This window comes from Epinephelus lanceolatus, chromosome 10 (assembly GCF_041903045.1).
Source record: "Epinephelus lanceolatus isolate andai-2023 chromosome 10, ASM4190304v1, whole genome shotgun sequence".
NCBI lineage: Eukaryota > Metazoa > Chordata > Actinopteri > Perciformes > Serranidae > Epinephelus > Epinephelus lanceolatus.
The window spans coordinates 40,121,998-40,147,542 of NC_135743.1; the positions used below are offsets into that span (position 1 = coordinate 40,121,998).

A 25,545-nucleotide genomic window follows, 5' to 3' on the forward strand; every position below is an offset into this window, starting at 1 on the left:
TTTCTCCACGTGCCTATTAGGGATGTACCCTGTTATTCTGGAAGGCATGGATGTGGCTCAGGAGGTAGAGCGGGTTGTCCACTAATCGGAAGATCGGCAGTTCGATCTCTGGCTCCTCCAGTCCGCATGTCGAAGTATCCTTGGGCAAGATACTGAGCCCCATATTGCTCCTGATGGCTGTTCCATTGGAGTGTGAGTGTGTGTGAATGGTTACTGAGTAGGAGGTGGCACCTTGTATGGTAGCCTCGGCCATCAGTGTGTCAATGTGACGTGTAAAAAAAACCCTTTGAGTGGTAAAAAGACTAGGAAAGACCTATACAAGTGCAGGTCCATTTACAAATACTGCAGTGAAAACAAACATGTATTCTACCCTAAGTTGCTCATTAATATTCAGGGGGAAAAGCCATTATTGTGCATGGTTTTTTTTTCAGTTCGATTAATATCATTGTGACTGACCACAAGATAAAGATTCACATTCTGTTTGTCACATAGGACTTTGATTTCACTAACTCATCATTTCATTTACTGCACATTATTAAAAAGTCATATTCTGTAGTCGCCCCCAAGGAGCAGTGGGCTGAGAGCTGACCAGTGTCATTTTGAAACGCTGCCGGATAACAATGTAATTTAAGGAGGTGGAAAGTCCCTATAGAGCGGGCAGGAGAGGTAGTGGATGGGCACAACAAATTGTTTTTCACCCAAGCGCCTGGTGTTCTCTTCCCCTATGAATGATAAACCAACCCATGATGGGTTTTTTTTCTAAATCTAACAGTGTGCTTTTGTTCCGTAAAGTGGACTGCCTGTTTTTGTTGCCTAAAAATTTAGTACATGCTTTTGTTGAATAAGAAAATAAACGTAAATACGATATTCTAAGTGTATTGTGAAAAAGACTGTTTTCTGTGAAAATGGAAGTGTATTTTGAAAAGACACAATGCATGTAACGAGTGTAAACTGATTCATCGTCCCAGAATGATGAAAAAAACAACAGACACACCAGGATACCTAGCTCCTCATATATAGATGTGAAAGTCCGCTGACCAAATGCCGATATTTGACGAAGTGGGAGTGAGAACATGCTGGCATAACTATATGTGGATTTACCACACTAGAAACAATGATTTCGTATATTTTTTCCCACATTCCTCATGTGAAATGTGTTTTTCATACTATATATGGTCTTTGTAAGGAATTCTTGGACTTCCTGTTCAGTAAAAATGTGATTTTGTCGTGTGTGTGTACAGCCATGTTTGAATGTTCTACACTGAATGTTTAAAAAAAACATGACCCATCTCTGCAAAATGACTTTATTTTGTCCTCTTTTAGAATTTGCTTCAGTCAAAAACACACTCAATATACAAGCAGTTAGACTGGATTCGATTGCAGCTATATTTCAAAATCATAAAGAAACATTTACTCAATAAATACAGTTTTTGCCTATGTGCTTAGATGTGGTGGGGGTTCTTTTCTGAGCATATTTACAGTACACCATAAATAACTTTAAGAGGTGGAGCACATTTCAGGCTTTAACAAAATGAAAAAAATCCAAACTTGTATAAATATAGGTTCATCTAAGGTCTGAGGAGGACATGAAGGAAAAATAATCCAAGAGAAAGCTTGAACCCTGTTGTACAAACATGCCCACATAACAATAATTGACACTTGCTTCAGGGATCTGTCATAATGAATGCAATTAAGCTGCCTTGCCTGGCATTTTCAGTGGGTCAAATTGCATATTATGGTCTGTCGGTCTTCCTACAGTCACTCAGAAATGTTACCACACATATCAGGATGGAAATCAATACAATGTGTCCCATATCTTGTGTCAATTTTCTTCATGACATGAAAGTTTCTGGTAAAGAAAAAAAAAAAAAAGAATGCTGCAGAACATATATCAGATCATTTTATTGTCTCGCCAATCAAATACTACATCAAAGATCCAAGCAGCAGACGTGTCACCCATAAAAATATGTCTAAAAATCCACATGGATCTCACTGTACAATCATATTCATCATGTACCCATGAGAGTGATCAATGTATCTGCCTTTCTTTACTGCATTTACTTCCCTGCAAGATACCACAACTGAGAGAAAAGAAACATGTAGAGAATGGCTTTGCATATTAGTCTGTGAGCTTTCAAATGACATGTGTTTTATTTCAGGGCCAACCTGTTCTGTAAGTTTCATCTGTATCAGTGCAAAGTGCACCATACCCAACCCTGTCACTTCTCCTCATCCAAATGCATTTAAGAACAAGAACAAGGAGACCCTTTTTACTCTAGTGCAAAAGGTTACACACACTGGGATGAATGTTAAAGTACAACTCCAGCCATTATCTACCCAGCCCTGTTTTCCATCATACTGCTTGATTTTTACCAAAGTATTGTTTGTTTATTAACACACTGTAATGAGACATTGGCAGGAAAAGAATGTACTGTGGGGTAGAGTTTTGCTGTGCTATCCATTCTCTGTTTGTCTGACAGCTGTGACAGCAGTCTGGTCAAATAAACAGCTGTCTCATTAAAGATGTGGCATTATTGAGTGTTTTTCCATTCATAGGTTTTTATGTATATTTTGGAGACTGTCCTCTGAGGAGCAGCAGCATCAGTTGTTTCAGAAAGTGTCCCAAAACAACTTATGTTTACATTCAAGTGACAAAGCCCTGTAGCAGCTGTAATAATGTTTAACAACAATTATGATGGAAACAAAGAAGGAAGTCATGTTAAATTACATGGTGTTAACACAGTTGGGTTTGGGCATCAAAACTACTTGGTTAAGGTCAGAGAAAGATTGTGCTTACTGTAAAAATAACTACATTTGCTATGTAAAGGACATAAATACATTGTAAAGTAATGAACGTCAAGGACATAAGTATCTTCAGTTAAAATAAGTCAATGCTTTTAATTTTACATGGGATGTGAACAACAGTATCCTGGGTGAAAGTCCTGTGTTTGTTTAACCAATCAACCACTCCAACCTTCCTCCCTACACAGACTTTCTTGCTCTGTACATACACAGTCGTAACATTAACCACTGCCCATTGCTTGACATCACTGAACCAGGGAATTCTGGAACCAGCGTGTGATGTTAACACATTACATGCAACTACCACTTAATGCGGTGTTATCAGGTCATGGTCATTTCACATACACTGTTAAAAGAAACTATTTATTTTAACTTAAAAAAAATATGTCTGGGCTGCCTTAAAATTTTCAAGTTGACTCAATTTGAGAGGACAAGTTGAGGTAATTGTGTAATTATTCAACATGTCTTCTCAGATATAGTGAACTAAAAAAAAAATTACGGCAGCATGGTCACAAATTGAAACAGTTTCTTTTTACAGTGTATATCTGTGAGACCAGGTTTACCAGGATTGTTCTCTAATCTTAACCACCTTCTTATTACTGTATTGTAACCATGACGATGAAGGTCCCTAACCCTAATCAAGAAGTTATTTGAACCCTAACCAGGAAGGTCCCCTAACTTTAATTAAGTATTTATTGTAATCCAAACAATGATCTTTCCCAAACTCGATTTAGTTAGCACAGACAAATGATAATGACTGCCCTGTTGACTGGGGCATCAGGTTAGAAAATTCTTCCTTGTGTTGTTACTCAAGAGGACATGGACAAACAACACATTTTGTCCTTTAATGAGGAAGACTTGTTGATATTTTGAGTTTGTACATAAAAACATTAATATTGTGTTAAAAACGTTAATGATTAAACATTGATTGTTTTGCATCTTCACATCTTTGTGGATGGTGTCTTGATTCTTGTTGGGATTGAGGGGTAGGGTTAAGTGTTAGGGAATCATGGTCCTCCAAATGGGGGGTTTCAGAGGCAGACTCCAAACTGAGTATTATCAGAAATTATCTTAGTTTGATGCTGTTTCAATGTATTATGGTCCTTTACTTTATAACAAGCAAAATAAAATTAAAATAAATTGCTAGTATGCTAATATCTTGGTAGCTAACTAGTTAACGTTACATTGTTATTGCTGATTTATGCATGACAGTCCCACATTTTGACATATTTCCATGTCCCCCCCCCCCATATGACACCTGTAATTTAACTGAAGTCAAGGAGCGATGTTGCTACACCTGTTATCGCTCCTCTAATATTAGTGCAGAATGGTGCCAGTTGTGGCTGATCGTTCCCTGGTAATGAAGCAGTGTTCTTTTTTATTTGATGATTTGTTTGATTGATTGTTAGCATGAAACTTAAGTTGTGAACAAATTGTGAGCATCCTGACAACCACAAAAGGCGGCCTGTGGCCCATGCAGGAGAAATCACCACTGCAGAATACGGCATATTCTCAATGTCTGGCAACACTCACATGCAAACAAACTCACTATTAGAAAGCCCTTTACCCTATTTGTGACACTGGCTGCTCATTTACTGGTGAAGCATTTTGCTGCTGCCAGTGTTGGTGTTCTCTCTTTATTTGGGTCTGTTTGGATAAACTAAGCAACAGGTCTAACTCTCTTTGGGTCACTTCAGGTCCAGGTCCGTTTTGGACTGGGTCTCACTTCTTTGAAAATTAACCTATGCATACATTCATTCATTCAGTCATTCATTCATTCATTTCCATAAACCGCTTAAATTCTCTCAAGGGTCGCAGGGGGGCTGGAGCCTATCCCAGCTGACATTGAGCAGGCAGGGTACACCCTGGACAGGACGCTAGACTATCGGAGGGCTAACACATAGAGACAGACAACCATTCACACCTATGGACAATTTAGAGTCACCAATTAACCTGTCCCAACCTGCATGTCTTTAGACTGTGGGAGGAAGCTGTAGTACCCGGAGAAAACCCACGCTGACACGGGGAGAAGCAACCATTTGAAGAAACTGATCAGTATGATGGAAAAACAGGTTAACAGGATTAAGAATATCGATGGCTTAATGTTGTACCAATGTTGTAACCAGCTCAGGCTGTGTGACCGCAGTTCTGTGTGATCGATGACTGTTAGCTGCCATTGCTGATAATGACAGAGGTGCCTTTATGTCCGGGGGTCTGTTCTGCCTGTATGCGGAGGTGAGGGGTCATATCGTAGTGGGTGGGGCCCGTGCTGGCTGAGGTGCAGTAGCCCCTAAGGCTCTCTGGGTCATAGAGGTGCTCCAGAGTGTAGCCTGTCAGGGAGTAGGCTTTATGCTTGTCCGAGTAGGGCCGTGGGTGAGTGTGGGAGGGGTAAAGGGCTGGCGCTGAGGTGGGGGAAGCCGAGCATGGACCCGGCCGACCAAATGGATGGTGCAATGGCAAAGAAAGGGGGGACAGGTCTGTTTGGAGGTAGTCTTTGGGCTTGTGAAGGCGTTCAGAACCTGGACTGCTGAGCCTGGACAGGGGGGCAGGACTAGGTGCAGGGCTGATTACATGACTCAAACCTCGACACACCACAGTCTGTATCGGCAGGGGCCCTTGAGGATACTCAGAAGTAAAGCATGGACCAGCACCCTTTGGCAGCCCATTGGCGGGCCCCAGTGGGGCATCTGGAGGGCCTTTACGCAGCTGAAGTCGACTTTCTTCTTCTTTGATCATCTGCTGCGTGGCTCGGATCAATGTCTCAATCTTGCTGGGTTCCTGTGGACTGCAGCGGTAGTGGTCAGCCTGGTATCGATCCCCTGAGTCACTGGCTGAGCCCCCATCTGGGGAGCTAACCACGCTATCCTCTTCCCACTGGCCCCGGCCTGCAAAAGGATACAATGAAAACAGTCAGGGCAGAGGACACAAGACTCAATACTTTATTACCATTACAACATAGTTGATAGGGATCTGGTTTAGTGGGCACACAATAAAGTAGAAAAACCACCTCATGGTTATATGCCAGTGTGAACCAGTCTCGGTACAGTTGCAGTTTACATCTATTCTTTTCCAGACTCATATGTAGCAATGACACTTGGCAATGCTGCAAATATGAATTTTGCTTCAAAGAAGCTACAAACTGTAAAACATGGATGCTTCACACACATCTTCAACCTAGCAGCACAGAGGATCTATGTAATCAGCACAGTTTTAAGATGGACACAGGATTAGAGTCACCAATTCAGTATCTGACCAAATGTCTCCCCTTCTGATCCTGACATACGATGTTGAGTAAAAAAGAACGTTTTTACAGAGCATTATGATGTCAGAGTGAAATTCAGCTTTGACCTTTTGCATATAAAATGTCATCATTTCATACTTTTATTCTATTAGACATTTGTGTGAAATAATATACTGTATATCATATTAATTCTTGAGTTATGGCCAAAAACATGTTTTGCAAAGGCTCTTGGCTTCGACAGGTTCCTCTGACTGTAATTCTGCATAGTGCTCTTGCATGAACAAATGAGGACATGCTAGTTACATGGCACAACAGCAGCACATAATGCATTAAGAGACTTAGTGTTTACAGTATTGACTGCCATGGATTGAGACAACACAACACTCAACAGCTTGTCTCTAATCTATCTATCAGGGGCTCTGGATACTGTGTAGGTGGCTGTTGGCTGGTTTAGTCTAAAACTACCAAGGCTTAACAGCTCATATTGTTCAGTCTTTACAGTGGACATGGCTCATGTTTGAGTCCCCACTCACCATGGTAGCTGTGGATGGCTGTGATGTGTGGCACGCTGCTGTCACATCCCTCACGGTTCTCCAAGGAGCTCTTGCTCAAAGGTAGGACGGACCGGGTGGTGCTCCACCACGCGTCTCTGCCAGGCGGAGGTGCTCCTAGAAAATAACGCCCCGCCTCACATCGACCTCGCTCACAACTTTGACCTTGACCATGTGCGTGGAGGTGTGTGTAACCGTCGCTGGTGGGGTGATGGTGCTCTTCAGACAAGCTGTAGCAGAGCGTGCGGGGATCAGTGGTGAACTGCCTGTACACGCAGGAGGCATCCAGGCCTTCACTGTGCTCCAGCAGCTGAGGGGAGGCTGAGTCAGTGAGAGGGCTGCTGCCCCAGGGACTGTCCTGGTCAGACTCTGAGCGCTCTGTCTGGAAACTAGGATACTGCAGTGAGACATTTGAGGAGAGAGACAAGAAGAGAGACTATGGAAAGCTTTCAAATAAGGTTGCATACCACTGAGAAGACACATGAATGCTCAGCTTGACAGTGACTGTGAATGGTCAGGAAGGAGGTGTGCTTGGACGGAAATGGGACACAGATGTGCCATGGGAATTTCAAAATAAAGGCATAACAATACGTAATGATGTTTCCACTTTGCACTGATTATATTAGATCGCTGATCACTAAACTGATATATCAATCCAGACTGATGTATTCCTACACCACTAATTACTACAATACAATACTTGTTTTAATATTAGCACTGTTGTTTCTTTTATTGGCTCCCTAGGCACAGCTAGTCATCCTATAAAAAAATAATTTGGGTCCAAGCTGTGTGGCAAACATGTCATTGTGTCCACAGTTGAAACTGCAGGTCACATGACACACTTGGGCTCGGAGATACCTTTTCCCATACATGACCATTACAAAAGAAACAGCTGTACAACAACTGAGCATCCCAAGCACCATGAAACTAATTTGTTCAAGGTTCAAGGTTTCTTTACTGCAGAAACTGCAGAGAACAGTGCTCCTATCAACAGTTCCATCTGGGCGTCTTATAAATGTAAATGTTCCATTCATAGGGTCAAGTATTGTCATCTTGTCAGCCTCCATCATGTGAAAAAGCCACTGTGACCTTCAATGACGCACTGGGTCAGAGGGCACCACAGAACGCAATTAATCACCATTCATTTTTTTTTAATCACTTTTTTTTCTGTGATTAATTAATTGAAATTATCTGATCGTTTTCAGTTTGTTGACGTTCATAATGAATCATCCTTACGTACCAAAGTTTGTTTTGGAGTTCCGCAAGGTTCTGTGCTCGGACCAATCCTATTTACTCTATATATGCTTCCTTTAGGTAACATCATTAGAAATCACTCTATAAATTTCCATTGTTATGCGGATGATATTCAGTTGTATTTATCGATGAAGCCAGAAGAAAGTAATCAATTAACTAAACTCCATAACTGCCTTAAAGACATAAAAACTTGGATGAGCACCAATTTCCTGATGTTAAATTCAGACAAAACTGAAGTTATTGTTCTTGGCCCCAAACAACTCAGAGACTCTTTATCTGATGACATAGTTTCTCTAGATGGCATTGCTCTGGCCTCTAGCACTACCGTAAGAAACCTCGGAGTAATATTTGATCAAGATTTGTCTTTTAATTCTCATTTAAAACAAACCTCACGGACTGCATATTTTCATCTGCGTAATATTGCGAAAATTAGGCCTATCCTGTCCCAAAAAGATGCAGAAAAATTGGTCCACGCTTTTGTTACCTCTAGGCTGGATTACTGTAACTCTCTATTATCAGGTAGCTCTACTAAGTCCTTAAAAACTCTCCAGCTAATTCAGAATGCAGCAGCACGTGTACTAACAGGAACTAAGAAACGAGATCATATTTCTCCTGTTTTAGCTTCTCTGCACTGGCTCCCTGTAAAATCCAGAATTGAATTTAAAATCCTACTGTTAACTTATAAAGCTCTAAATGGTCAAGCTCCATCATATCTTAGTGAGCTCATAGTGCCATATTATCCCACCAGAACACTGCGCTCTGAGAACGCAGGGTTACTCGTGGTCCCTAAAGTCTCCAAAAGTAGATCAGGAGCCAGAGCCTTCAGCTATCAGGCTCCTCTCCTGTGGAATCATCTTCCTGTTGCGGTCCGGGAGGCAGACACCGTCTCCACATTTAAGACTAGACTTAAGACTTTCCTCTTTGATAAAGCTTATAGTTAGGGCTGGCTCAGGCTTGCCTTGTACCAGCCCCTAGTTAGGCTGACTTAGGTCTAGTCTGCTGGAGGACCCCCCTATAATACACCGGGCACCTTCTCTCCTTCTCTCTCTCTCTCTCTCTCGTATTCTATTACTGCATCTTGCTAACTCAGCCATTCTGGATGTCACTAACTCAGCTTCTTCTCTGGAGCCTTTGTGCTCCACTGTCTCTCAGATTAACTCATATCGCAGCGGTGCCTAGACAGCGTGACGTGTGTGGTTGTGCTGCTGCCGTGGTCCTGCCAGATGCCTCCTGCTGCTGCTGCCATCATTAGTCATTAGTCATACTTCTACTGTTATTATACACATATGACTATTGTCACACATATATACTGCCAGATATTAATACATACTTTCAACATATTGTACCACAGTAGCCAGAACTATAACTATAATATTATTACTTTCAATAATGTTGTTGTAACCTACTGTCATTACCTGCATCTCTCTCTCTGTCTCTCTCTCTGTCTCATTGTGTCATGTGGATTACTGTTAATTTATTATGCTGATCTGTTCTGTACGACATCTATTGCACATCTGTCTGTCCTGGAAGAGGGATCCCTCCTCAGTTGCTCTTCCTGAGGTTTCTACCGTTTTTTTCCCCGTTAAAGGGTTTTTTTTGGGGAGTTTTTCCTTATCCGCTGCGAGGGTCATAAGGACAGAGGGATGTTGTATGCTGTAAAGCCCTGTGAGGCAAACTGTGATTTGTGATATTGGGCTTTATAAATAAAATTGATTGATTGATTGATTGATTGAAAGTAATGCATTATTTTGACAGCTCTAGTTTTACAACATTAACCACATGTTATAATGTGTATCAGTTGTGTGCCACATAAAGAAGCTACAGAATGCCTTGTCTGCTGCTATGAGATACCAGGGGCTTGACAAAGTATTTGACAACCTGGGAATGAGAACAGGTTGGAATTGTCCTTTAAATAATCCATGATGGTGCCTCACCAAAGGAAACTCTGTATGCTCCCTTGAAATTAGCCAATACGAAAGTGTCATACCTCAATACTAAGTGCTACAATACAAAGTTTTTAACCTTCTACCAGAAAATGCCACCTAAATATGAAGTCTGAGTACACTGTTCATGTCAGTATCACATCATGTGTGTGGTTTGAAACTAAATGATCATGCAGTAAGACATTAAATCCTCACCTGTGTGTATGGCGAGAGTCTAGCTTTGGTCTTGGGCCGTGATACTCTGCTCTTGGGAGTTCTGCAGTTCTCCGTAAGGCTGCTGGCGGTGCTGCTGCTGTAGGGGAAAGAGGCCTTGGACGTGGCCTGGTCCAGAGAAAGCTGAAGGCCTTTATACTCTGTCTCCCTAAAGACAAAAACATAAATTCCATGCACTGCATTTACAGTAATATTGTTTATATTTTGCATTTGCATGTCATAGATTTAATACGGTCTATAATTACACAAGCAGAGATCCCAGTCCCGTGGAGAGGCTGTTTATTAAAGAACACAAACAGCCTGTGTGTACCTGCATGTTTGGTTTTTCTCTAGGTGCAAAAACCCATTAACATCTGTTTAGCAATTAGAGCCTCATCATGGTACTGAGAGGGCCACGCATGCGGAGAGATGTGTGTTTGTGTTTCTGCGTGTGAGTGAGTGTATGTGTATGGGTGTGTGTGTGTGTGTGTGTGTGTGTGTGTGTGTGTGTAAGAGGTGGGGGTGTGCTAAGAGGGCTGGAACGGCTGTTGGGATGCTTGTTTTACCAGAAGGATTGCAGCAAGGCCTTCAACAAACACTCTACAGAGAGAAAGCTGTCCAATCAAATACACTGGGAGATTAAAGGCTATGTCTGGCTAAATCAGACCCATAGGAGAAGCTTGGATGTCTCACTACTGGGAAATGGGAATTGATTTCTCGCTAAAGTGTTCTACAGATCTCGCCATGGATGATGAATCGAGTTTGGGAACAGAAAACCTGGACAGGGTTTACTTGAGACAAACAGTGATCCATCATCCACGCACATCTCCCCTCTGTCTCAATCTCTCTCCACACAAACACAAATTCATACACACATGCAGACACACTTCATAGGATTTGCATCAGTTTCATTCGGAGAGTCAAAAAATACCACATTCATTAAGTACTGTCACTCTAACTATGATGCCCTTAAATTGCAGTGGTTATCTCTGTACAAATTTTGTTGCTTTTAGGAAAATCACTTTGTGCAGTTTTAAGAGGAATACATGAGTGTAGACGCAAACAAATCGAAAAGTTTCCATACAACAGCAGGATTCACTGTAAGGTTTGATGAGTAAGAAAATGATGTGAATTATATGCTTATGTTCTTCACAGTCACAAGATCTCAACCCAAATAAACGCAGATGAGGAAATTTGGAGTGATGTATTAAACAGTGCTCTCCCCCACCACCATCATAATCATCAAAACACCACATGAGGGAATATGTTCTGGAAAAACACTCAGTATGTTTACATGACATTAGAGGAAATGGATTTATTATGTTAGTCCAACTGAAACCAGACTTTTAAAATGTATGTAAACATGTTAGTCCGACTGAAATCGTACTAAATCAAATTTCTCAAAGTCAGACTAACACACCAAGATAATGTGATTGGAAGCTGTGAGGGTCCAAAGGACAGAGGGATGTCGTATGCTGTAAAGCCCTGTGAGGCAAATTGTGATTTGTGATATTGGGCTTTCTAAATAAAACTGATTGATTGATTGATTGATTGATTGATTGATTGAAATACTCCTGCATGTATACAGTCAATCGGACCCAAACTGGCCAAGGTGCTGTGCACATGCTCCACAGTTTCCACCCTGGGCTTTGACCCAGAAGTTAAATAGTATTAAATGTGTAATAGAAGAAGAAGCTGGTAACAACATGGCAAAATCTACATTCAGAGCAGTGCATTTTTGGATGGACAAGGAGACACAGTTCGTGCTTTTTTCAGCTGAAATAATTAGATATTTTAAAATGCATAAGTTGGAGTAAAACACAAAATGGTGATTGTCTGGTCTGTGACGTAATAGGTCAACCAGAAAACATCCGATACTAACAAACTGAAATGGGGCATATTGCCATCTATTGTAGCGGAGTTGGACATACCTAAGGAGACAAATTAATTTATTGAGTTGGACATACCTAAGGAGACAAATTAATTTATTGAGTTGGACATACCTAAGGTATGTCCAACTCAATAAATTAAGGTATGTCCAACTCAATAAATTAATTTGTCTCCTGTGATTGTGTGCTGGGACAAGGACAATAATCCAACTAAATAGCCTAGGTGAGCTATAACCGTTGCCCCACTTAACTGTGCATGTAAATGTACTGACTGCTCATCCCTCTCGTAGAGTTCCACACACTTGGAGAAACTATCATAATGCTGTTCTACACCTTACTCTTAGTCTTAATAAAGTAATTTAGTAGCCTCTTAAATTCACACTCAAAAAAGAGGACAAGGTGATGGTAATTGTTTTAGCTGCTAAAACCCAAAAATTTTAGCAGCCTGAGGAGGTAAAATTAACAAGTTTGTCACAAGAAAAGGGACAGGAGAAAAGTCAAATCATGCTCTTCTTTCTAATCCTGTTAATTATCTCCAGATCCTTCAGATTTATTCTGTGATACCTTGAGGCCCCCCAACTCCCAGGTTTGGAGCCAGTGCTCTAAATGACTGTTAATATAAAGGCAACAAGTAGAGTCTTGTCCTTTTCTTATCTTGCTCATGTATAGATACAGTGTTAAACTATGTAATAAAATGTAGATATATCAATGAAAGTGTTAGTATTTGGTACTGATGTTGTGTTCACTTAGACAAAGAGGGATGGAGTGCGTGCATAAGACAGCAGAGTGACAAGTTTGTGCTGAACCAGAATAGAAGGAGAAAGCACTGATAAAACAGACAGCGTAACTGTTGTGAGAGTCAGACAAGTAAAAAGTGGTTACGTGCTTTTTCTGCAGACATGCCTTTGTTCAAACGATTGCTAAATCACTGTCAGGTTGTGGTAGCAGGGGCAGGTCCACAGACCCAGGACAAGGGTGTAGAGGTTATCAGAACTGAACACACAGTGGGAGTTCACATGCAGGTGAAGTGGCCTTATCAGCTGTGTTATCTGTGGCTGTATACACTAAAGCTACTGGGCAAACAAACTCTGCTCCTGACGACAACGCTCTACAAAAGCATACCTCCTACCCACATCCAACTGTCTGGCTTTAGTCCTGTGTATTACAGAAAAAAAGGAAGCACACTGCCTCATTTCCAACATCACTGTGCCTCAATCCTTACAGTACCTCAGAAAGATTTACAAAAGCAGAACAAGGAGGGAAATAAGGCTTCATTCCCTTCACAGCAAGCTGGAGCCCATAAACGCTCATCAACTTTACAGCCTATCAATTAAAAGGCCATAAACACAACGCTGTTATGGATTTGATGTAGGAGGTAGAGGAAATGTGTGTCAAGCTGTTCTCTGCCTCTGAAGGCAGCCGGCCGAGCTGCTTAATGGAGGCTTTTATGGGCCTTATTCATTTATGTGCTCACTTGTACATCTGTGAAAAACGCACATCAGGGGGTCATAAAATAATGGGATAATAGGCAAGTAAACGGTATCCCTCACTTACTAATAAGAGTGTGGCTCATGATCTGCCATGATTACAGTTTGATTCTGTTGGACAGAAATGAAAGCAGCAGTTTGTAAAGAAGGTTTTAGTGGCAACACAGTGCTGTTGGTCTGTTTGTGCAGGATAAAGGCCCAGCATACTCAGCCTGTCAGCCTTAGATTAACTCTACCAGGTGACTGACGCCACCGCAGGGAGGCCGCCACAGGTAACAGCCAACACATGAGCACATTTAGCAAACTTAGAAACTAAGGACTGAGACGTTCTGACATAACTGTCGCACAAGCGAGCAGACACACTGATAGAGCACGAATCTCGACAACCATCAAAAGTAGAAAGAGCTGGAAGGTTCTGCTTTTCCTCAAAGAAATCCTCATCACATTTCCTTTGTTTCTAAGTCAGCCCACAACAATAAAGACTAAAAAAACAGAATATGGCTTGACAAACTTTCTTCATTGCGAGATTCCGCAAACCAGGCTTCAACAAACACATGTCATATTTCCAATTAACCTCCAGTTAATTGCTTCACAGCAACTGTTTGCGTAAATCTCCAGTACCAACACTCATTATCTTATCAAAGCAGAGGATGACAGTACAACAGAGATCTGAGCCAACCCTCTCTGCCCTGGAGGTGCCACACATTTCTGTCATTTCACAAAAAAAGTCCAGCTGAGTAAAAGGGTCAGGTGTCCTCCCCTTCATTTATACCACTACAACTCGATAACATTTTCATATAAAGAAATATTCTGTATCTGTTTTCTGTATCAATAAGTAATATACAATAAAGATTCAACCTATAGAGAGTTTGTGTCAGAGGGCTTTACTTTTGTTTTCAGAGAGAACGCTCTAGAAATGTGTCTACAAGTTGCTGCTGGGTCAGAATGGCTGGATGATCAGTAGTGGGCGTTAGTAGTAAACATCCATCCATCCATCAATTCTCTGAACCACTCAGGGTGCATCAGTCATCTTTAATTATATTAAATTTGGAGTCACACCCTAGACACGTTTCAGACATGTTTTTCCATCTGATGGAACAGATATCCATGCCAGCTGCCGTTGACATGCCACCTTCGCTGTACTACTAAACAAGAGGCTAGCACTACGCAGAGGTTTTATTTGTAAAAGAACAGCAATTTAAATCACAATGCGCTGCACAATGCACACTCCACTTAATTTTTTTTTTGGAAACAGCTTGCACTGAAATCTTTTAGTTTAGTACAATACAGTAACATAAACATTTTGAGTACACCAGACCCAAAATAAATGTGTCACATGACCCTCATTTCAGATTCAGATAAGCATTACTTTTTGTTGTTGTTTGAGCATTTAATGCTATGTCATACAAACATAAATACATCGAGTACTCATTGTACAATATGTATTTAAATTTCATTGAATTATAAATATATTGTTCTAAGCTTAGGTTTACTCAATTGCCAGAAAATTTCAAAGATATGTATGTGTACCAGGAGGTATTATTTATCTCATGATAGACATGATAGACACTCAAATATCCACACAGGTGGGAGGTCACTGACTCTGTATACGATTTAACTCATGGTGCGAAATGTCTTTTACCACAACATTAACTGTTACCCATTAGAACCATTGTGAAATACATTAACATGAGTGATTTAGAACAGATTTAAACAGTTTTCTTCGGCTCATGGCCTTAAACACATTGTCTCAAGGCATGCTGGGAGACTCCACCGATTTTGCCCCAACTAATTAGGTGAAATTGGCTTTATAAATTTTAATCAAATTAACTGAAAACAACAAAAAATGTTGACTTAACACAAAAAAGTTACGTCAAGCTCAGTTTTTGTGTCAAGTGAGCATAAAGTTTTTATGTCATTTTGACAATCCGAGGCCTTTGTTTAAACTTTAATATTTCGTGTCATGGATGGATTCTGGTTTACAGTATGTAAAGTCTATGTGCTGAGTGGGAACTCATGGGTGGAGCCAACAGGGGTAACACTACTACACATACTCAGTGAGCTGCATACTGCAGAAATTCTTATTTGACTAGAAAGGCACCATCTTTGGGTCTAGTATCCAGTTCTTATAACACATCCATGGTCATATTCAAACAAATGACAGAGCCACTTGAGTGATACACAGCTAGTATGAGCAGCAGTATTTAGCATGGCGGACAGATGAAGCAACCTACAGTAACACCACAGTGATATGACATGAACATGACATCACTGTCTCAAGTAAACCTTGTGGATCTCTATTTGGCAATCACATTTATCAGCATAATGATCTTATGAAGATATTTAGGAACAGAGACAGATACTTACGTGAGAACATAGTTGACACTAACAATGCAGTGCGGTCGGGATGAGCGGCTGTTGTGTACGATGGTTGCATAACTCTGAACCCAGACCCAGCCACCATGCTTGGCCAAGAAACGGTAGTACTTAGTGGTGACCTGACCTTTCACCAGCACTGCAAGACCAAGAGATGGGAAAGAAATTACAGCAAATGATTACTGGGAGAAAAATACGAATTATAGCATATAATTAACAACATTAAAAAAGTATTTCACTGCTGGAAAGATGGCCTTTTCACAAAACTGGGCTGTCTATGCAGCAGAGACATGCAAATACTTTGAAATTGCTGCTACATGACCAATCAAAACAGAAAACGGCTGTGGCATTTAATTTTGCTCTGTAGTAGAAAACCTACAACTAAAAGAATACAAGACAATAAACGTTCCTGCTGGTGGGTGACATAATGCGAGTTGGTTTTGAGCAGCTCATCTGAAAAAATTATCGTGGCTCAGCTGGTAACAAACAATCTTGTTTTAAGGAACATTACGGAAGGCTAAAATAACTTAAAATAACTTCTGAAGGCATTTGAGGCGAGATATAAGCAATGCAGTAACAGAATTTTGGTTTATATTTTATCAGCACTACTTAGTTTTACCGTTTGATCTCAGCCTTCATTTTCACATTACAGGAAACAGTATGGCACCCACTTCCTGTTCACAAATTCTTGTATTACAGCCAAACAGTGCACTAAAATATGTTTCTGAAGACATTTTAGGTTAGAAATCTGCAACACAGTAACATAATCTTGGTTTATTTTGATAAGTACTGCATTGTTTTACCATTTGATCAGAGTTTGGTCTAAATTTGCTTCTATACCCTTTGCGTTCATGATGGCAGTCATACGAAAATGCAGAGGTACAATTTGTCTTTTGAGCAACAGCCCCAGAGCCAGCATAGATAACTGGCAAATGAGTAGGGAGATCTGGGCGCTGGTTAGATGGAGGGAAGTTTATCACAGTTCATTGACACGTACTACCCATGTTGCTATGATACAAAACTGCTTAAACTATTGGCAAAGTATTCCTCTGACAAATCAAAATACAGCGGCAAATTGTAGCAAGAGGTGATAAATTATTAAAATCAGATAATTCTGAAATTAGAAAACTGTGGTAAGCATTTTTTTTTAATTTTATTTTAGCTTACGGCATTGTGAATAGTATAATACATGAGCTGTTTTATATCAATGTATGGAATAACTATTGCCTAATTATTAAAAAATACCACAAGGTAATGTAACATAACACCAACGTGATGTGACATAACACAACATCACGTCACATATTATAGCAGCATAACATATGAAAACATAATACACTATAACATTGCATAGCCAGGTGTACTGTGTCTGCTCTGGAACAGTGTGTGTGTGTGTGTGTGTGTGTGTGTATAAAGAGAGATTTTGTAGAAAGGTTAAACAAACCTAACTCACACAAGTGATGAGCACATCGCAGGTGGAAGGAGTCACAGCTGTGGACATGATGATACAGAGTCTTCTCGATTAGATCCTGAGGCTCGTAGCCTGTCAGCTCTGCAACTCTAAGCAACACACACACACACACACACATTCACAGGGTTCATTGCACCTTCCCATATTTACAAACACTCACGTACAAACTGCACGCACAAAATATGTATCATACAAATATGAGAAAGAGAGTCCCAACCCCACTGTTACATACTCATGCGCACAAACATGTATGCACAGAGTGCAGGCTGATACAAAACAGTGTCACACAGAACGTACCGCGAGTCGAGGAAGATGAGCTTCATGTCCAGGCTGGCTCTGAACATGAACATGTTGCTGTGCAGTTTGATCTCAGTGACAGCACTAGGTGGCAACGAGTGACCGACGGCCACCAGCCCCACATTCTGATAGCAGCCGTCAAATGGAGACATGTCCAGGCTGTACTGACGGATCTTCAGGTAGCCGCTACAGTGGATCACCTAGGACAAGAGTTCACAGATGGATAGTGAAAGAATAAAAAATCAGTCCATACATGCTCCAGTTAATCTTTAGTCCTGTACTCTGTACTCTACTTGAGCATTAGTAAGGCTGCAAACTAACATTACAGCTCTGTGAATGAACTCAGCCTTCTTCTCTAGTTGCAGCTGTGATAACTTTCCAAAGTTATAATAACCCAGTCTCTCAGTATTTTAGTTCTCATATATAGATTTATTACACAACTGCACAACCTGTTCACATTACATTTTATTCATTTTACTAATATTAGTAAAATGAAACTCATGGAAAAGACATAGAGACAGTGGTCACACCTGTACCAAACACACAATGCTACAGCGTCGTGTATGCAAATAATAACCTGCACCTTGTTTCGCGTTTCCTGCAATGTTAAAGGTCCAGTGTGTATGATTTAGAAGGACATATTGGCAAAAATTAAATATAATATTCATAACTATGTTTTTTTCATTAGTTCATAACCACCTAACCCTAAATAAAAGTCACTGTGTTTCTATTACCTTAGAATCAGCTGTTATATCTACATATGGAGCGGGCTGCAATATTTTTGTTTTTGCTTAGATGGCAAAGGCACGACCTGCCCTTCTCTGCCTCTGATTGGCTTAGGCATGACCCTGCCAGCCCTTGCTATTTTGCTCATCATTAAACTGCTATAATTTCTTTTCAATTCTTCATGTATAGGGTCAGAAATTATTACAGCTTTACGATTTCAAGCTAATGACAGCAGAACAGCAAGGGCTACGTGAGAAATGTCATCGTATGGCAGTGGTACGCCAAAGCCAATCAGAAGCAGAGTACAGCCGGTCATGCCTTTGCCATAGTAGGAAAAAAAATATATTGCAACCTGCTCCATATGTATATATAGCAGCTGAATCTAAGGTAATAGAAACACAGTGACTTTTATTTAGGGTTAGGTGGTAAGGTGGGTCCTTTCCCACAGAGTGGACCAAGTTGTTTCTACAGAAGCCCAGAAAGAACAAATCAAATAACAAACAAATCAAACAAAACAAAATCAAATGAAAACAAATCAAACACTGGCTCTAGATAGGGCCTTTCACATTTTTACGTCAGCCACCATAGTCTTCACACACGCTTGGCACACAGGAGAAGTTTCAATTCTGCAACCTCACCGCAAGATGCGAATAAATACGACACACTAGACCTTTAACTTTCTTCCCAATTTCTTTCCAATGCACACTCTTTATGCATCAAGGTGAAAATTGCCATTGGAGAGGATGATCTGTGTATGAAAAACAGTTGTCCATATCGAAAAAAAAAGGAATTGGGAATGAGATAGGTGTGCAAGTGTTTTGTCATCTTTTTGAAAGTGGGAAATTTGGAAAACGGAACATGTATTCAGATTATGTATCTGCTATAGTTAACAAAAAATTTCAACTCATGGACCACTTGCTTGTTACTGACCTAACAACTATATCCCACAGTCGTTATCAGCAGTTAAACTTTTGAGCCAACGTGGAAGAGATTTCCTAAAAATGCTCAAATAAATGTAAAGTTTGAAGATCTACTGTTCCATGACAAGTGAGCAAATTCCATCTGTTACTGAAGATCAGTAACAGATGATCTGACTGTTTGGCATCCTTTGTTTCCAAGAAGAACAGGAATCATATTGATCTCCTATAGTGTCCATAAACCTTGACAACCTTATCCATCCAACACTTTTATCCAGAGCAGCATGCTATGGATATTATAGTCTCCGTCTCCCTTAATGACTTTGGTGACCCCTGACCTTTCGTTTAGTGCTGCCATTAGGGCAAAATTTCCAGTCTTATAGACCAATTCACCGGTAACTTCATAGTAGAAAACCCTGTATCACGTGCATACAATGAAACGATGCTGAGTGAGTGCTCCCTCATTCAGTTAGTTTTTAGGCACCTAAAAAAATTAGTTGAAGTGTATGCTATGTTTAGAATATTTTCACTGCTTCCCCTTGCCTTCAGACAGTCCTCTCCAATGGGGAACTGAAGCCATTTTCACAAAGCTGCCAGACTCCACTGACAGTCACACAGACACAGAGTCACTGGTCAACTGTTGCCTTGATTGGTTAGTGTGTAAGGTAAAGAGGAGAAAATATTCCAAATATAGCATATACTTGAACTGATATTGATTTTTTTAGGTGGCTAAAATATGTTTTGCAACATGACAAAATTTAAACTTTGCACACAAGATAGCACGTTATCCAATAAGCAAATGGGCATTAAATTTGCTTTGTTTTGAAGTGATTAATATGATTTTTTTTATTATTATTTTTTGGGCTTTTTGCCTTTAACATACAGGACAGTGTGAAATGGGGAGACAGAAAGAGTGAGGGATGACATGCAGCAAAGGGTTGCAAGCCAGAGTCAAACTCACGACCGGTGCAGCGAGGCATCACCTCTATACATGGTGTCGGCACTATCCACTAAGCTACCGACGCCCCAAAGTGATTAATATGATTTGACATTTACCAGAACATGTCATTTGTCATCCTCCAATTTGTCAGGCAAGAGTAACAACAAAATAAAGACAGTTGTGTTCACACCAGTTTAGCTGCACAGTCTTACCTTGTAGCCTCCACAGGTAAGCCCAGCATTTCTTTTAGCGAGGACACATTTCATTCTCAGAAAGAAGGAGCGTTCCATTTCATATTCTGCAGTGAATTAAAAAATATGCAAAAAAAACAACAAGTTATTTATGCTGTATGATGAGTCCATGTCATATATAGCTCAGCATGCCTAGGTTGTCAATTACCATGAACAAAGTGTGAATGGTAAGGCTGATGTGCTGTTAGGACGGCTGTCATTTCATCATGGTCTGCTGGATGAATGTATTCATAAATGCTGTTTCCCGTCAACTCTACCTGTTGAAACGAACATTCATCTCAGACACATAACACATCAGGACTAACATACCAGAGGAGGTCAAGGATAGTTTGTCAAACCAACCTGTGACAGGCCCAAGTGCACTGATGCTGTTTCTGATATGTACATTATTTTCCCATCTGGAGCAACCACAAAAATGAAGCCGTCTAATGTCTGAAAGAAACGATAAAAAGAGAGCTGTTATATTAGATATCACCAAAAGGCCAAAACTAATTTGCCTTTTAATGAAATCAGTATCATAGTTTTGAGTCCATTTCCTAGACAACATGTTTACAACATAGTGTCTTATTATTATTATCATTCAACTGTACTGTAATAACTCTGCAGAGCTGCTATCACAACAGACAGGCGGACTGCTGTAACACCATGACAAAATAGTCATCTGAGGAAAGGCATGAAAAAACAGAGATAACATTGACATTTAAAGGAACATTTGAATTAAACACCATCACCAGTTCATACTAATACAGTCTAACACAACAGCCCTGCGATAAATCCTACCTGTTAACTTTTTTACTAGGTATTAGACTGAATTTGTTTTAGCTAGCTGTACTTCCCCAAAAACCAGCAAGTGAGAGGCAGCAGGGTCATAAATATAAACAGTACAGGCAGTGCAATTGCACCGGGGCCCATAGGACAGGGGGCAGTAGAGCGGGCAGGCCCTCCAGCAGTGTGTTAGCTGGAGAACAGGATCTTATAAATCATTCAGATTGCCACCTCAGTAATAGCTACGCCAGTGTTCAAAGAAGAGCTCATGTTAAATTAAAAAAGTGGTGCTAACTGCTATATATGCCACCGTAAATGCAAAACCCATCTCCATCATGGTTTCTTTTTTTTCTCAGTAGCCATCTATTCTACAATAATTTACTTTACATAAACTATGAAACCGCAAATAAAACTATACAAAATATTTAATTGAATAAATACTATATACATTATTTAATATTATTTTATTTGGTATTTTTGTCATATTTGCACTGGGTAATATGTAGGTTGATGTTGTCCAATATCAAGTTGTAGCTAGATTAGATGCAAAATTTTGCACTATGGCCCATCATAATTACATGCACTGGGGCCCTTCCTCACTACCATACGCCACTGAGTGGAAGGCTATATCATTATAAGCATTTGTGATATTAACTGATAACAATAATAATAATATTGATTATTTAACAAGCAGCACATTTCCATTGCTGCTAGCTTGTAGCTGTAGCCCCCTCTGGCTAGTTTGTAGCTACTTGTCGTTAAAACAGGCATCAGTTACTTTTTAAAAGCATAATTTGTTGAAAATAATCTGAAAAAATATCTTGTCAAGACAGAAATTTCTTGAGGAGAAATGCTAACTAACAAATTGGAACGCTTTCAAAAAGGTTAATTTGCACAATAAGAAAACATACAATGAAATGTGAGGTCAATATAAAAAAACAAAGGTGCATTGTTAAAAAGATTAATGTAAGCTTAGCAAAAATACCCCCCAGCCTACTAATTCTAAAACGACTCAAAAAAATGCATGCGCCAATGATCTGTAACTTGAACTATTTCTTGACACAGCTTTTTTGTCCAAGTTTTCCATTTCCTCACTCTGTGAACATGACAACACATATGAGCTAAAGTCCAGGATGTGAATAGCTGCCACATGCACATTTTAAGAGGTTACCTCCCCAAATAAAAGAGTATTGAAGGGTAGATTTGCTCAGATTTGTGCTGACTCATGAGGTATGACATGAAATGAGAAAAGCTGATCTACATGAGAACAAAAGCAATACAGAATCCTGAGAGCCTTACTGCATTATATTGCAATATATTTCTAATTGTCACCTGCTGCCTGAATTTTGGGTTCTCCTCTCCATAAATACAGATATTTCACCATAAATTGGTGCATAAGAAATCACCAAAATGCAGGTCATGAAATGTTTGATGCTCCAAAATTTCCTGGGGGATGACCCCTTGACCTTCCACTTCGAATGTGTCCTCCCAAAACAAGACCTACGCCTTAGCCTAGGCTATGACCTTTTAATGTGCTGTTTTTCCTGCCCTGCTGTAATCATCTACTCTGACCTCATACTGATCCCTCCATTAAATTGCCTAAAATCGCATTAAAGACGATTTAAAAAAGTATTTTCAATACAAAGTGATGCCCTTGATCTTTACGCTGTAGTCCTCTCTGGCCAGCACATAGATCTGTTTGTCAAACCAGTAGACCTACATTTTAAGCCAGCCTGTTGCCCCATATGACAATTCTGTAGACCTGTTTGAAAGCTTGTAGCTCTGTGGTCTGTAACTCTGACAATCCTGTAGACCAGAGCTAGCCAGCCTGTGGTTCTCTGTGGCCAGCCTGTAGCCCTGTAGCCCTGTAGCCCTGCAGCCCTGCAGCCCTGCTCCATTGTGTTGCTGCTGATGTGAGAGGGGCTGCAGGACAGACCGAAGCTCTGTGCGTGACCATGAATGCGTTCAGCTCATTTCACTCTTAAAGCACAAGAATGAAGGCAGCAGGAGGCAGACAGCACTAAACCACACACACACACACACACACACACACACACACACACACATTCTACCTATGGCTGAACAATAACAATAAAAATAATAATAACAATGGGAGAATTTTGTACAGAGCTAAGCTTTACTTTTTTATTCCTTCATCATAATGAACATTTTAACGGCCTTTTAAGAGACCCTGTGACATCTCCGTCACTTGAAAACCCCAAAGCCCTCCATTTTTTTCAGCTACTCTTAGAATGTAAGAACTCTTTACCACTGTAGTACAATAAGTACCTGTAAGAGATGCGAGCCTAGCTCCTGGCTGACTCCATCCAGAGAAGTGCTGCGGCTCACATGACCCCAGGACTCCCCCAGGCCTGGTAAACAAATCACACACACACAAATGAAAAATATAATTACAAGAATCAAAATGTCATATTTTACAATGAAAGCAGAGGGGGGATAATACTGGCAACCTGGTAACCCTAACTGATGAGGCTTTCATTCCAGCAAATGTGAAAACAAATAATGATGTCTATAAACTGATTTTACAGACTAACAGAGTAAAGGCAATTTAATTCCTTTAATGTTCAGTACACAATTACTAAATATGCTTTCAATGTATAGCCTGTCAATACATTTAACTACATCATATTATCAAAACACAATGACAACACCAGGAATATAGAGATTGATGTGAGTTTTTACTGAAATATAAACCTACATGCTGTATATATACTGCTTAAAGACATGCAGTCATCCATATACTTCAGTATTTATTTCTTTGCACTAATGGTATGATTACAACTTAAAGAGAAACTCGATTTGTATTTTTTTTTGTCGTTGCGTGTTTTACATGTATATTTAACACATATATATTTTTTCACATCTTGTCTAGTCCCTGCCTTTATTTGTCCAGCTTCCTTGTCCTTGTTCTAAGCTGTTGTATTTGTTTCTGTGTAGCTACACTGAGAGCAATGCAAAGAACAAAAGACAAAACAAACAAAACAACGGAGTCATATTCGTTGTGTGTGTGTACATAATTGGCCAATAAAGCTGATTTTGATTCTAAATAAACGGCTAGTGTTCACAATGTGGGTGAAACTGTGTCTGCAGGGGGAAATGTGGCTAAATTAAAGGGCCTGTTGGTTTACAAATACTAGTAAGGCTCGTTTAACTGCAGCAATGACCATTACAAGTCTAAAATCAACCTAGTGCAAATCAGTGTGTTGAGTTTACGGTCTGCAGCCTGCAGCCCTACAAAACACCAACCCTAAAATAAGACTCGGATGTTTATCGAATCAGAGCAAATGCTGCAGCGTGGAAATATACTGATAAAGCCTTCGCAACTGTCGTAAAGAGAGCATGTCAGATGGTGTGAGGCGCAGAGCCGCGGCGGTCAGAGCAAACAGGAGTCCGTGCAGGAGCGATCTCCATTCACATGCAAATCCCGCTCTGCAGAATAAACAGGCGGCGTGTGAGGATCACAGCGACCCGCCGCCTCCCCGCTTCATATGGAGCTAATATGGACTGCAAGATCGCATCAAAAGACACTATCAAATTAACCCCAAAACACCCACAAGTGGCAAGAAATCACTGGCTTCCACTTCAAAAAGAGAAAAGAAGTATAAAGACCGAGTCTGTAACGCCGCTGTAAGAACACAATTTAGTAATTTAATTTAGACTCCTTTAGTTAGAGAAGTGATTTTATCTTCTGGCTCTAAATGTTGTTGCTCCCATACACGACTCAATTAGCTAGTCTTCACACAAGTCCTGTAGGCCCTCATTAATAATAATAGGCTAATTATACTACTACTACTACTAATAATAATAATAATAATAATTATAATTATAATTATAATCATAATAGTAACTATAATTGTTGTTATAGCCTATAAAACTGTAGGAGGGCTGTGCTTTTGTTGGAACGAGAAAAAACGAGTCGAACCTTCCGATCACCATTAAAAAACTGATATAATAATGAGTAATAATCACTGACGAGTTGTTGTCCAGCTATTTGACCGGTTAAAAATATCCTAAACTTTAAGAAAATGAAAGGAATGATGTTAGGGCTGCAGGAAGCTGCAAATAACGCAGTTCGTAAAACAAAAAAAGCGAGCAGCAGTAGATTATATGATGGAAATGCACATTTGGAGCCCACAGAGGGGAACTCGTACTTCTCAGTAGCACAGTGTTATAAAGATCTACTGGGGCATGAGCTTTACAACTGTGCGGTGATATTATGTCCACAGACACTAATTATTATAGAGGCTCATCAAAAAAGATAGGGTTTAGAATCTGGCCGAGGGCAGCAGGCCTGGTGTGGAGAATTCAGATCAAACAAGTGTGGATACTGGGCTCATCTGTGTGGTAGACTGGTGCAGGACTGCTGCACTTGACCCGCTGCAGGTAACGAACGGAGCACTTGTGAACCTGAACTGAACACAG

General features: G+C 40.2%; 1 protein-coding gene across 1 annotated transcript in view; it reads right to left on the reverse strand.

Moving 5' to 3' along the window:
* Positions 1-1,288: 1,288 nt before the first annotated feature.
* Positions 1,289-25,545, reverse strand: part of sim1a (SIM bHLH transcription factor 1a) — a 29,357-nt gene continuing 5,100 nt past the window's right edge. Inside the window, exons 3-12 of the mRNA XM_033641342.2 lie at positions 23,392-23,474; positions 20,680-20,769; positions 20,486-20,594; positions 20,299-20,384; positions 17,504-17,703; positions 17,189-17,295; positions 15,727-15,874; positions 9,987-10,152; positions 6,577-6,991; positions 1,289-5,687 (exon numbers count right to left, since the gene is read on the reverse strand). Of these exons, the coding sequence (XP_033497233.1) occupies positions 4,969-5,687; positions 6,577-6,991; positions 9,987-10,152; positions 15,727-15,874; positions 17,189-17,295; positions 17,504-17,703; positions 20,299-20,384; positions 20,486-20,594; positions 20,680-20,769; positions 23,392-23,474 (2,123 nt within the window). The 3' untranslated portion in view covers positions 1,289-4,968. The remainder of the gene's footprint in view (positions 5,688-6,576; positions 6,992-9,986; positions 10,153-15,726; positions 15,875-17,188; positions 17,296-17,503; positions 17,704-20,298; positions 20,385-20,485; positions 20,595-20,679; positions 20,770-23,391; positions 23,475-25,545) is intronic.